Source organism: Protomyctophum bolini, assembly GCF_963924005.1.
Source record: "Protomyctophum bolini genome assembly, chromosome: 21".
NCBI classification, from domain to species: domain Eukaryota; kingdom Metazoa; phylum Chordata; class Actinopteri; order Myctophiformes; family Myctophidae; genus Protomyctophum; species Protomyctophum bolini.
Genome location: NC_137882.1, coordinates 34719039 through 34731718, shown reverse-complemented (window position 1 = coordinate 34731718; position 12680 = coordinate 34719039). Strand labels below are relative to the sequence as shown.

Sequence of the window (12680 nt, the reverse complement as noted above, 5' to 3'; positions counted from 1 at the left end):
TCCAATTGCAAACTTGCGGCCATCTTAGAAAATGGAGGAATTTTGCGTGGCCCGAGGTTGAAATTGGAGTGCTCTGAGCAAAACGATTTTCATTGTATGTATACTCTGTATCTATACAAATGACAAATAAACCTGAACCTGAACCTGAACCTGATTATCGATTATGGTCATATAAAGGTCATCTGTACCAAATTTCATGCTTGTATCAACAACTGAACTATCACCTCTATTTCCCGCGTAGCTAATCACTAAAGGAAAGGCCAAGCAAAAAAATTAAAAATCAGCGATCCGGTTTGGTATCAATAATAACGCTTATCAGACGGAACGTTAGGCCAATAGCAGTTGCCGGTTGGATTCCAACTGGCGGAACGTTCCATCATGAGTAGTTAATTGGTTAAAAATGTCTGCTTCTATGTGGTGGCACCTCGACCCATAATGGACTTCTTAGTGTTTCTCTCAGGTTTCAAAATGATTATATAACACTTTGGTCCAAACAGCACCACCAAAATGCCCAAACTAGATGCTAAAATAGCAAACACCTCCACTACATCTGCATATTTGCCTGGAGAACTGATATATGCTGGTATGAAGGCTATCCACACGGCACAGAAGATCAACATGCTGAAAGTGATTAACTTGGCTTCATTGAAGTTGTCTGGAAGATTCCTTACCATGAATGCTAGGAGGAAACTGAGGAGTGCTAGTAAGCCAATATAACCTAGTAACACTGCAAAACCAACTGTTGATCCAACATTGCACTCATAGACTATCTTTTCAGAATAGTATTGTGTGTTTTTATGAGGAGTTGGTGAGGCAGACACAAGCCAGACTGTACAAATTATTGCCTGGATTGAAGTAAGAATCAGAACTGTTCCTCTCTGCTGCTTGGCACCAAACCACTTAATGATGTCTGCACCACCAGGCTTGGAGGCCTTGAACACAGCCAGCACCACCATAGTCTTTACCAGGATGCAGGAGACACACAGCACAAAGCTGTTTCCAAATATTGCATGCCTCAGCTGACAAGTCCAGAGTCTGGGACGACCAATGAACAAGAGTGAGCACAAGAAACATAGTTTGAGTGAAAGCAAGAGTTGGAAGCTGAGTTCTGAGTTGTTTGCGCGGACCATTGGCGTGTCTTTATGATAAACAAAGATCCCCAGGACAATAGCACAGGCAAATGTTCCTAGCAATGAGATGGTTGTTAAGGAGATCCCCAGGGCCTCATGGTAGGACAGGAACTCAATGCTCTTAGGGACACAGTGGTCACGCTGGGGACTGGACCAGAAGTCCTCTGGACAGACGGTGCACTCTGTAGAGTCTAACAAATAGTACAAGATTAAAGGGACACTCACGTATCTTCTTATAACTTTCTGTACATATACTGTATACATTATGTATCCCTACCTGTCTCATTGCTGAACTCTCCCTCAGAACAAGCAATGCAGTCGTAGCAGCAGACAGGTTCTCCTTTCCTTCTGGCCACACGGGTTCCAGGAGAACAGCTCTCACTGCACACCGACCGAGGAGGCTGCAGAGGAACGTGACAATGATTAGATTAACTATGAATTTCATTCACATCATGAGCTCAATTAAAAAAAATTGAAAGCTGAAATTACTTTTGCAGATTTAAAGTTCCAGAAGATTCTGTCTTCATCGAGGGTGAATTCTTCATCTCCGGAGGCTGTCTTTTTGACCACACCTACATTGTGAATCTTTCTGCTTCCATCAGGGAGCCACGCCCAGTTCAATATATCGAAGATTGGTAAAGCATCACCATTCTCATCAAAGTATACACGATCACCACCAGATGTGGTGAAGTTGACCTTTTCCAGGTAATAGAGAAGCTAGAAATGGTGATGAGCAGAATCATGAAGAGCAAGAGACTTTAAAAACATACTTATAGGGTCCTATTATGTGCCCATGTCATGCTACACACTATTTGGGGATTTAAAGGCGCAGTGAAACGGAAATGGTGAACAACATGAAAATGGTGTTTCCACATGAAACACCGGTCTGAAGTTTCTGAACCAATCAGAGTGTCGCATCCCTTCAGGCGATGGGACGGTAGCTAGGGACGGTGGCTAATGCTATGCGCAACAGCGTGGTGTTGTTTGTTTATAAATCAGACGGTCGCCCAGCACAACCAGTTTACTGTTATGTGGCTTATTTCTACCCTATAATGTTTTCAGAAACATATTTTAGCGTGATGATTAAGTTGAAACCGAGTAATACACTGTCTGAATGTTATCTTGAATGGAAATAAAAACGGAGAAATCTGTAATCAGAAGCAGCTGTGTTGCATGGATGCGCAGACATGGGGAATTAAACATGTGAGCTTCATTTTTATTGGCTTTTATCGATGTGTATCTCTACACGTCATCACGCAGCACGTTTTCGTTTTAATAAATAAATAATACAATCGTTTTTATGGACCTTTGATATAAAAACACACAGAAATGAGAATTTTCCCATTGTTTTGGCATCCATTGTTAGGTATGCCCATATGATGACCACGGATATGGTCTAAAAGTGTGAAAAACTTATTTTTCATTTCACTGCGCCTTTAAGCATTGTGAAAGGGGTGTTCCTGTTGCTGAGTTGCTATCTTTGTTATGATTTATTTTAAATATGGTGAGATTAACTTTATAAACTGTTATAAACTAGACTGTACAGACGATAATATGTTGTTGTTTCAAAGGTTAACTGAATTAATATCCCACCTGCCATGGCTGTATTGTCTGCAAACTGGCACAGCTGTGCCCAGGGAAAGGCCCTCTTCCTGGCACACACTGCAACATGTCATGGAGGGCGTGGGCCAGAGCATACACAGCCTTGTATATACTATACTCTGCAGTGAGATCAGACACATCCAACAGTGTAGTTTCTGCTGTTCCCAGGTCCTCTTGTCCAGTACACACCCTTCCACCAGCGTCCACCCACTCTGGTGGAAGGGGTGAAAATCTACACCGGAATGTGTGTTCCCAAAACTGCCTCACCTGAAAGAACACAATTCATTCATAAGTAAAACGGTAAATACAATGAATTGATTAATTTATTGATTACCGGTATTCACTTCATGCACAGACTAAGTTTGCAGATAATAAAGTGGTACAATTATACAATGGTGCAAAAAGGATAACACAAAATGTCCTAAGGGCTTGTGTCCATTGCGGTCCTGTGTATTCAATTAATTGAGACATTTAAAGACATACAATTAAATAAATATACAATCAAATTAAACAAAAATACTTACTATGTTATCCTGGTCATTGTCAGGACGTATTTTTAACAAGTCGTCTTTGAAACCTGGTATCTCTCCACGACGGATGGCAAAACCCAGGGTGCCTCTGAGGTATGGCAGGAGGTGAGGAGACTGGAGATGAGTATCTGCCCACCAATCTGAAGTGGCAGGTAAGATCCATAGCAGACCTGTCACATTCTGCTTAACCACCTGTTCATCGTTTTGAAAGAAATGAAAGACATGTCTTTCTTTCAATACATTCTCATTTTAGATTCTTCTAATTACGAATCCCTAAATTAACATCCTCCACAGATGTTTCGTAACACAAACCTCATCCAAGACATTATGCATATAGGGCCCGTATCCAAACATAATGACCACCCGAGCTGTGGACAGTGACGATCCTCTGGAGTTTATCCAGGTCATTGTGGAAGGGCAGAGCCTCTGAATAAGCCACACAACCCAGACCAGACTGGTCCAGGCCAGACTGGAGCAATCGGGCGGCGTCACGGCCAGCATCATCATCACTGAACAACAGTCCTACCCAGGTCCACTCGAACCACCTCATAGTCTGGAGCATAGCTCGCACCTGAGTGGATGAGGAATGGACGGAAATGTACTTAGGTTAGATCATACAGTACATGGGCAAACAAAAAACATGTTCACTTATGTGGCCTGCAGGTTAATATTGGAATACTGTTATATTATTGATTTAAGCTGTTACAATTCCAAACATGCAAACATGACCCGTTTTAATCTATAATGGTCAATATTAGTAGCATAATTACAATTTAAATTGTATGTCATTGTCAGGCGGAGGGGGGGGGGGGGGGGGGGGGTGTGTGGATGGTAGGAGGTTGTCCTCTAGGGAAAAAACTAAAAATGTTTGTACCCCCTCATTTTTATGTTCTCCCATAGGGGAGATATTGTATGTTGTGACCAACTGCTACTGGTATGAACAATAAAAAACTATGAATAAAAAAAAACAATTTCAATTGTCTTTTTATGTCCAATGCATTTGAATTTAAATACGTTTGTTTTAAGTTAACATAAGTATAAATAAATGTAATTAAAATGTTAGACCTACTTTTCAGGATTAGCAAATCCTGAAATACTCAAATCCTTAGCAAAAATAGCAAATAATAATTCAGGAGTCTGTAGAAATATAGTGGCCCTCTGGAGTTAGTGTGGAAATACAGTGGCCCTCTGGAGTGAGTGTAGAAATATATTGGACCTCTGGAGTGAGTGTAGAAATATATAGTGGCCTTCTGGAGTGAGTGTAGAAATATAGTGGCCCTCTGGAGTGAGTGTAGAAATATATAGTGGCCTTCTGGAGTGAGTGTAGAATTATAGTGGCCCTCTGGAGTGAGTGTAGAAATATAGTGGCCCTCTGGAGTGACTGTGGAACTATAGTGGCCCTCTGGAGTGAGTGTAAAAATATAGCGGCCCTCTGGAGTGAGTGTGGAAATATAGCGGCTCTCTGGAGTGAGTGTAGAAATATAGCGGCTCTCTGGAGTGAGTGTAGAAATATAGCGGCTCTCTGGAGTGAGTGTAGAAATATAGTGGCCCTCTGGAGTGAGTGTAGAAATATAGTGGCCCTCTCCTACATCAAAGTTGCCCACCCCATGGTTCGAGCATTCCAGTTTCTGAAACATTAACTATTAGATACCAACACATCTATTGTTATAGAAGTTCACCTGGAAGACAAAACTTGGCATTGTTCTGAAGAAGGATGGGAACTGAGTCCGGTCGCTCAGACAGGAACAACCAGCATAGTAACTTATCTGGAAAAACAGAATAAAAACAAATACAAAAGATCTATTCTGTAATGTACTAGATCTTTGAAAGGTACCTATAGATGTCAGCGAGGAACAGACCAATAGAACTGGACTGTAGGTATTCAACAGTGCGTCTGGTACCCTCAGGGCAGTGCTACTCAACCCGCTGCCCCTGATTAATGTATCTGCGGCCAAGAATTGAAGTATAATATTAGTTATTTTCATTGTTTTGAACAAGATTTTAGTTATTGTATTGTAAAAGGTGGTATGGCCTGACAACTTAGTATTAACCACTTACTTTATTACCTGTGATAATCTGTTCGTTATATGTTCTCTTCACATTTTGTGAATGAAGCCTCATTTTGGTCTTCAACCAGCCAAAATTCTCCCACCTTCTCCGCTCCCTCCATTGACTCTGATGCTAGCATCCAAAGCAACCAAAGGTATGGCATCCCCATATCTTGCAAGTCCGATACAAACACGGGTATATTTTACCCAATGTAAAATATTCCATACAAAATATTTCTCATCAAAATATATTGAAGTACAGCAATACATGCATGCAGGGGCGGCCTTAAGGATCGGGAGGCCCCGTTCATGACATCATCATTTTAATAATTCATAATTATTTTTTGTCAGTGTGTATTATCGGACTTCAAAGCATGAACAGCATACACAGCCAAGTAGAAAATACACAAAAGCAGCTTGCTTGATTAAAATTTTTTTTTACTTTAAAGTATATAACTGGAAGGCAGGCTATACAATGATGCAATCGCAACTGTCAGCGCTGCTAGTGCTAGATTATTTAAATTAGATTATTTTCCGTTATTTTCCATTACCCGACAATTAAAACCCATTTTTTAATGCTTGCGCAAGTTGGTTACATTGTATTAGGGCTACTGCCTACCGTCATTGCATTATCACGGCCCGGTTAAAAACGAGAATGATACACACCATGAACTGACCATAGACAATATCCCTTTTACAGCTCTCTCACAATTGCCAGCCTATACACATAGGACTGGACAGAAAGAGATTGCAGAGAGTACAGACAATATGCCATACTATTACTAGGCTGTTCTGCGCTCTGATGCCCTCTCCACGCCACGCACCGTGGCCCATGAACAACAACAACAACTCCACGTGGACCCACGACGACCCACGTATGAATTAGATAGTTTATAAGAAATGCCACGGCGGCCATCCTTGCAGGCAGTGACAGTAACAGAATGAGAATCCTGTAGGCTGTAACCTGTTCATTTTGGGGGGCATTCAGCCTGTTGTTGATGATGAATGATACTATGAAACGTAACAATTAATTAACTAGTACTCACCTAATGACGCCGCCACGGAGGATATACCATGTTTAACGTAATTGCATTTTTTATGAACTTTGGCTAAAAGCATGTTGTTGTTATTATTCCACTACCACCCGGCACTTCTAGTCGGGTAGACTGTCATGGCAGCTGGCTACAACCGAAACAACTTCCTCTTCCTCAGTGGTTAAAAATAAAAACTACTTATAACAATACTTTTATTTCTTAAGTGAACTACAGGATGTAGTAGACGCAGGATTTATAGTACATGGTATAGTGGGCTTGGAAGGATAAATAAATCACACAGAAGGCAGGAGAAATAAACTCCGCAGACAGTCGCGGCTTTATTATTTTTAAATCTTGCCAACAAAATGGGGAGGCCCCTGGAGGCTCGAGGCCCGTTTCAATTGAAACGATTTAAACATAAGGCCGCCACTGCATGCATGGCAACTTGAGCTACTCTTCTTCAATATTTCATCATGACTCACAAAAACAACAAAAAATAGATATCATGGTGCGGGCCTATCATGGGGGGTGGGGGATCTGTGAAAAACATGCATATTAGTTTTTAAATACTCCTTGAAAAAAGAGAAATGAAGTTGGGAACTTCTCCTTTGGTCCACCAATTCCTAAGACGTGTGAGAATGGTCCAGTGAATACAAATATAAAAAAGTGAATGTTAACCAGGAATGTGGGCAGGGAAACAAACCTACCTTCTATGATGTCACTGAGCATCATGAAGGTACTGAAAGACCCACCCACCTCAGACATCAGCAATATGAAAATTGCAAAGAATATAATCGCCCGGGTGAAAATCACCCGTGTAGTGTTCTAGGGTTAATAGAAATGCACTGACAGGACCAGAAATGTCAAGAAAAATGATGTCATGATCATGGCCATAATTTGATCACACTTTCAATAGCTGCTTTTAACCATCCACTGTGTGGATTCAGAATGACCAGGTCATAAGCATACATAAGGTGATTCATGTTAGTTACCTATAAGACAGCCTGTATTGCACTAGATAGATCATCCATGTATATGCACAATGTGCATATACACAATATGCCACAACCAGCTTCTGAAACAGTTTGGTTTATCCTGTCAAAAGCTCAAGAAGTTTCAATTTAGCAAAGGAAGATAGTGGAAATACTGTAGCTGGCAATCATTTCCTTAATTGCAAAAATGCATAACACTGTGCCGGATTTATTTTTTAATCTGAAAGTAAAGACAAACATTTCCAGATGTACAAACATGATTATTTCCAATACTGTGGAACGGATGCTGACCAGAGATATTTGGATGTGCTGTTTGAGAACTTTACATGCCATTGGAAATTCAGTAGAATGCGTCCAAACAGAACAGTTCAGTAGATTGTCAGTGCATTGTCAGAAACAGAACAGTTCAGTAGATTGTCAGTGCATTGTCAGAAACAGAACAGTTCAGTAGAATGCAGTGCATTGTCAGAAACAGAACAGTTCAGTAGATTGTCAGTGCATTGTCAGAAACAGAACAGTTTAGTAAGGGGCATATGTCAATGTGTTATATGTAAATGATCCTGAAAGGATATTGTTCCTCTGCTGGACGCTTCTTTTCAGTAGCAAAGCATAGCATTAACATTAGGCTAATCAGTGAATTAAACCTGCAGGGAAAACATGCATTTTCAGAAACATTCAAGAACAGATCAGTATGAAGAGTGTGAAGTGTGAAGTGTTGGAATGGCACATCTGTAGGTCTGTTTAGTTTACCTGCCTTTTCTTTAAGGACAGTCTATAATTGTATAGAGGTGATATAGAGATGCTGTACCATGAACTAACATACCTGTAAAACACAGGCTAAGTGCAGTAACTTACCACTTTCACTTAAAACAAAAAAGGGGGAAAAAAGACAGAACAAGAAAGAAAAAAGAAAAGCTCAGAACATGTCACACTTTGACCTTGTTGATCGGCTGTGTTTGATACTTTTGTCTAACACTAGCATAATGAAGAAATAGGGCATTAAAAAAGCATTACAAGTTGAAATATGGAGACACAAGGTTTCTTCTCGACAGCAACGATTATGTCTTTCAAACTCCAAAAATACAACATTTTATATGTATCATATTATAGATTTGCTAAATATAATAGGCTATTTTGAAAGGGGATAGGAAACTTACCATGGGCACTCTGTATACACCTAATATTCTAGAAATGGTAATAGAACTTTTTGAGGTACTAGGACCCACAATTCCAAGTACTGGCGGAGAGCCAACACAGCTCTGATCCAGTGTAAACTGCTCCTCTCTCCCACTGATCAGTGACAACGCTGCAGGGACTGCAACTCCAAGCGTTAAACAGGTGTCATAGCAAAGGTATCCCAGAGTCACATTGGGGAGCAGGCTGGGGTCTCTGTTGATCTCAGTGATGGCAAAAGCCATGGTCTGTGCCATTCTGAACGCCGTAATGTAAAAACTAACACACACAATTACACTGTAGCCTTGAATATCATTGCTGTCAGGCAGAAACCTTGTATCTCCATATTTAAACGTTCTATTTTTGTTTAATAAATGACTTACTTTGTCATACTACAGTGTGACAAATTATTTTTTGCTATTTTTGAAGAAAATATTTAGGTGAAAGTGCTTGTGACTAAATAATAACGACCCGATCCATCCAAACATGTTCTGAGAAGGTTTCCACCCGACAGCCTATATCTTTGTAGAAATATACACATCAACTAATCATGTTTCTATACATCAAAACAAGGTTGGTGTTTTCTTCGTGATACTCACCCACTGCAGGAGGGCAGCTGTTCCTTGGACTGTGTGAACGTCAGCTCAGGGAACACAGAGGAGAAGTGGATTGGAAACAAACCACCCAGAAGCACATCTCCAGCCTTGTACATTCCTCCATGTTTTAACGGTGCCTGGAACTCACAAGAAGAGGAAGAGGATGAAGACAAAGGAGAGAAGGAAGAGGACATCATCAAGTATGAAAACAGTTGTATGTCTAAAGAAGCCCTCATGACTGTCCTCCTCTGTCTAACAACCCCTCCCACCTTCTCCATCCAGTGTCCAGTTGTTATGTTTTATACCCATGCAGTGCCGTCCCCTGTGCCAGATGACGACATTACGTAATCTTTCACAATACCGATCTGGGCCTTTAGGCAGAGGCAGGGCTTAACATACATAGGTATCAGTGGTGGAAAGTAACAAAGTAGATTTACTGAAGTACTGTACAGCAAGTTCAATGTTGAGGTATTTGTATTTCACTTGAGCATTTGTCATTTCCAATGCTTTTACTTCTACTCCACTACTCAAATCCCAATATTGTACTTTTACTCCTCTACATTTATTTGGAAACTTTAGTTACTTTGTAGATTTTGATTATTACAAAACATACATTAACCACTTCAGCCTTTTATACATTTCGGCCATTTGAAAATAGCCGATTGTGACGCATTGTGAGCTTGTAGATCAGCTATTTTCGAATTTGAAATGGGCCATATTCTATTATAATGAGTAGGCTACTTATACTTTTGGTACATTAAGTACATTTTGATGCCAATACTTTTGTACCTTACGAGAGACAATGAGATCCGCAATAAACTTGCAAATCGGTTCGCAACATGTCGCCTTAGTCAGTGTCAGGTTGGTGGTCAGTGGCAGGTTGGTGGTCAGTGGTGGCAGGTTGGTGGTCAGTGGCAGGTTGGTGGTCAGTGTCAGGTTGGTGGTCAGTGTCAGGTTGGCGGTCAGTGTCAGGTTGGTGGTCAGTGTCAGGTTGGTGGTCAGTGGTGGTTAGTGGCAGGTTGGTGGTCAGAGTCAGGTTGGTGGTCAGTGGCAGGTTGGTGGTCAGTGGCAGGTTGGTGGTCAGTGTCAGGTTGGTGGTCAGTGGTGGTTAGTGGCAGGTTGGTGGTCAGTGGTGGTTAGTGGCAGGTTGGTGGTCAGTGGCAGGTTGGTGGTCAGTGGCAGGTTGGTGGTCAGTGGCAGGTTGGTAGTCAGTGGTGGTTAGTGGCAGGTTGGTGGTCAGGGTGCCGTGTCATTAGTCAGAAGGCTCATTGTTCCTAAATAACTATCCCTATCTCTAACCCTAACCTAAACCTAACCGCAAGCACGGGAGCAGTGCATGTTCGGACTAACGGGACTTCGGATCTATGGGCAGTTTCCGGTGGTCAGTGGTAGGTTGGTGGTCAGTGGCAAACCAAACTCAGCTTCTTCTACACAACGGTAGAGTCTGTTCTCCTATACGGCAGTGAGTGCTGGACCCTGAAGCCTGAAGCCAACTCTGCAGAAGTCTCTAGACGGGTGCTACACTAGAATGCTGCGTGCCGTACTTAACATCAGTAAGAGCACACATGTTACTAACAAGAATCTGTATGATGGAATGCCAAGGGTGAGCTAGAAAATAGCAGCCAGGAGAATGAGACTTTAGCAGGACACTGCCAAAGACACCAAGAGATGCCAGCCAGTAAACTAGTGCTGTTGGAACCAACACGGGCACCGGTCACGACGACGTCCCACATTAACATGTGCAACAACAACGAGCTGGCCAGATGTATGGAAAACCGGTTTAACTGGAAGAAACGATGGAGGGCTCGTCTGAGGACGACCTAGAGAGAGAGGCAGGTTGCCGGTCAGTGGCAGGTTGCCGGTCAGTGGCAGGTTGCCAGTCAGTGGCACCTGGAAAATTTGGGCACCATAAAAACTGGTCAGCTCTGAAGTTGTTAATCAGAGCAGTGGTCAGTCCTCCCCCCACTTCTCAGGTGGCCACTCCTGATTACCACTGAAGTGCGAGGGAAAACAAGAGTAAAAACACAAACAATGATGTTATTTAATTAACCCAGGCCTTAGAGGCAATTTAAATAACACAAGGTTGAAACATTGCAATAACACAAATTAAATATCACATGGTTCAATGCCTTGGCAAGTTAGCTGATCTTATTGTTTATTTGACAAGACTGTCAAAAGCGTAAGTTTAATGCCTTTAATCCTGATGTCCAGTTTCCCTGTCTACAATGATGTGACATGAAGAGTGTTTGTGTGGGTATAGTGTGTGTTTTATTCCTGAATAAAGTGCCTGGTGCAACGCACAGGGCCTGACCTGGTGAGAGCAGGAGTGGACCTGGTGAGACGTAGGAGGTGCCCGGACAGGAGTCAACCTAGAGCCATATGAAATCCGTGTTAACGGAATCGCGGACGGAATCGCGGAAATGACCAATAAAAATGGAATTGGAATAAAACGCGTAATATTGCGGAATTGGTAATTCAGTTTTCAGGAGAAAATGGAACATTCAGTTGTCAGGTTTGTTCAGCAATCAAGTGAAGACGGAGGAGCGAGCTTTTTAGCCACACGCGTGAACATGCAGTAAGCATGTCGTTGTTGTTTACGTTGTCAGATACTTTTATTTTGAAGGTTTAACAGGATGTTCAATGTGTTTTTGTGAGTTAAGATAACTGACCGGTGCTCCATGCTGTTGTGCTGTGTTAAGTTACACAAGTGAAGTTGTTTGGGCGGAAACAGTGCTCTCTGATTTTCACAATAAATTTACACTACAGCTGTTGCAACGTGTACGTCACTTCCACAATGCTCCATAACACAACAACACAACCATGTCCAAGCGAGCGGCTCCCTCCCCTTTAGGGTCTTCAAAAAAGTTATGAAACTCCACGCTAGGCACTAAATACAGAGCAGATCAGTACACTGACTTTTATGCCTCAGGGGATAAGCTTTTTTTAAATGCTGTCAACATACCGTGGACTGGACTCGCAAAAACATGTGCGACGATCACATAGCCTCCAAAAGCCTTAAAAAGAACAAAGAAAAACACTGTGCTTCTCAAAGCACACCAGCTCTGCAAACGACCATAACAGCAAGTACCTCATCAGCAGACTCAAGGCTCAAAGCTTTGAACAAGCTAAAGAAGCTTTCTAGTGAAACCATAGACTGTAAAAAATATGGACAAAGCGTTCCGCGGGTCTAACATGAACGTAAAATGAAGCCTGTCAGTCCTTGCAATGGAAGTCGCCATCTTTCTAGATCCGTTTGGGCCCAGCTGGCCCATTGGCTGGCCCAGACAACGAGGCGGGACTTCCCCCCTTCTTCTTCGTTGGTTTTTATTTTGACTCGAGTGGGTGGGGGGTCCCGTTCATAGACTGTAACGGTAGCCACTCCCCTCAGAAAATGCGCGACTTTATAGTCATTATTTTTATAAATGGGACCATAATTTTCCAAAAAGAACATTATGACATTAGAAATGAGACTTTAAACTAGTGACTGGAATCAAAAAGTATTCATGACCATGTTTATTAAGGTAATACAGTCTAGGTGAAGTTGGGCCCAAATACATGAGCCCAATGACAGCGCC

General features: G+C 41.9%; 1 protein-coding gene across 1 annotated transcript; it reads right to left on the bottom strand.

Annotated features, from left to right (window-relative positions):
* Positions 1–410: 410 nt before the first annotated feature.
* LOC308336510 (extracellular calcium-sensing receptor-like) lies at positions 411–8766 on the bottom strand (the record flags this gene model as incomplete). Its single annotated transcript, XM_080793876.1, has 6 exons — positions 411–1321; positions 1408–1531; positions 1620–1847; positions 2724–2944; positions 3623–3833; positions 8704–8766. The coding sequence occupies 6 exons, from the start codon at positions 8764–8766 to the stop codon at positions 411–413; spliced, it is 1758 nt and encodes a 585-aa protein (XP_080650002.1).
* Positions 8767–12680: the final 3914 nt, after the last annotated feature.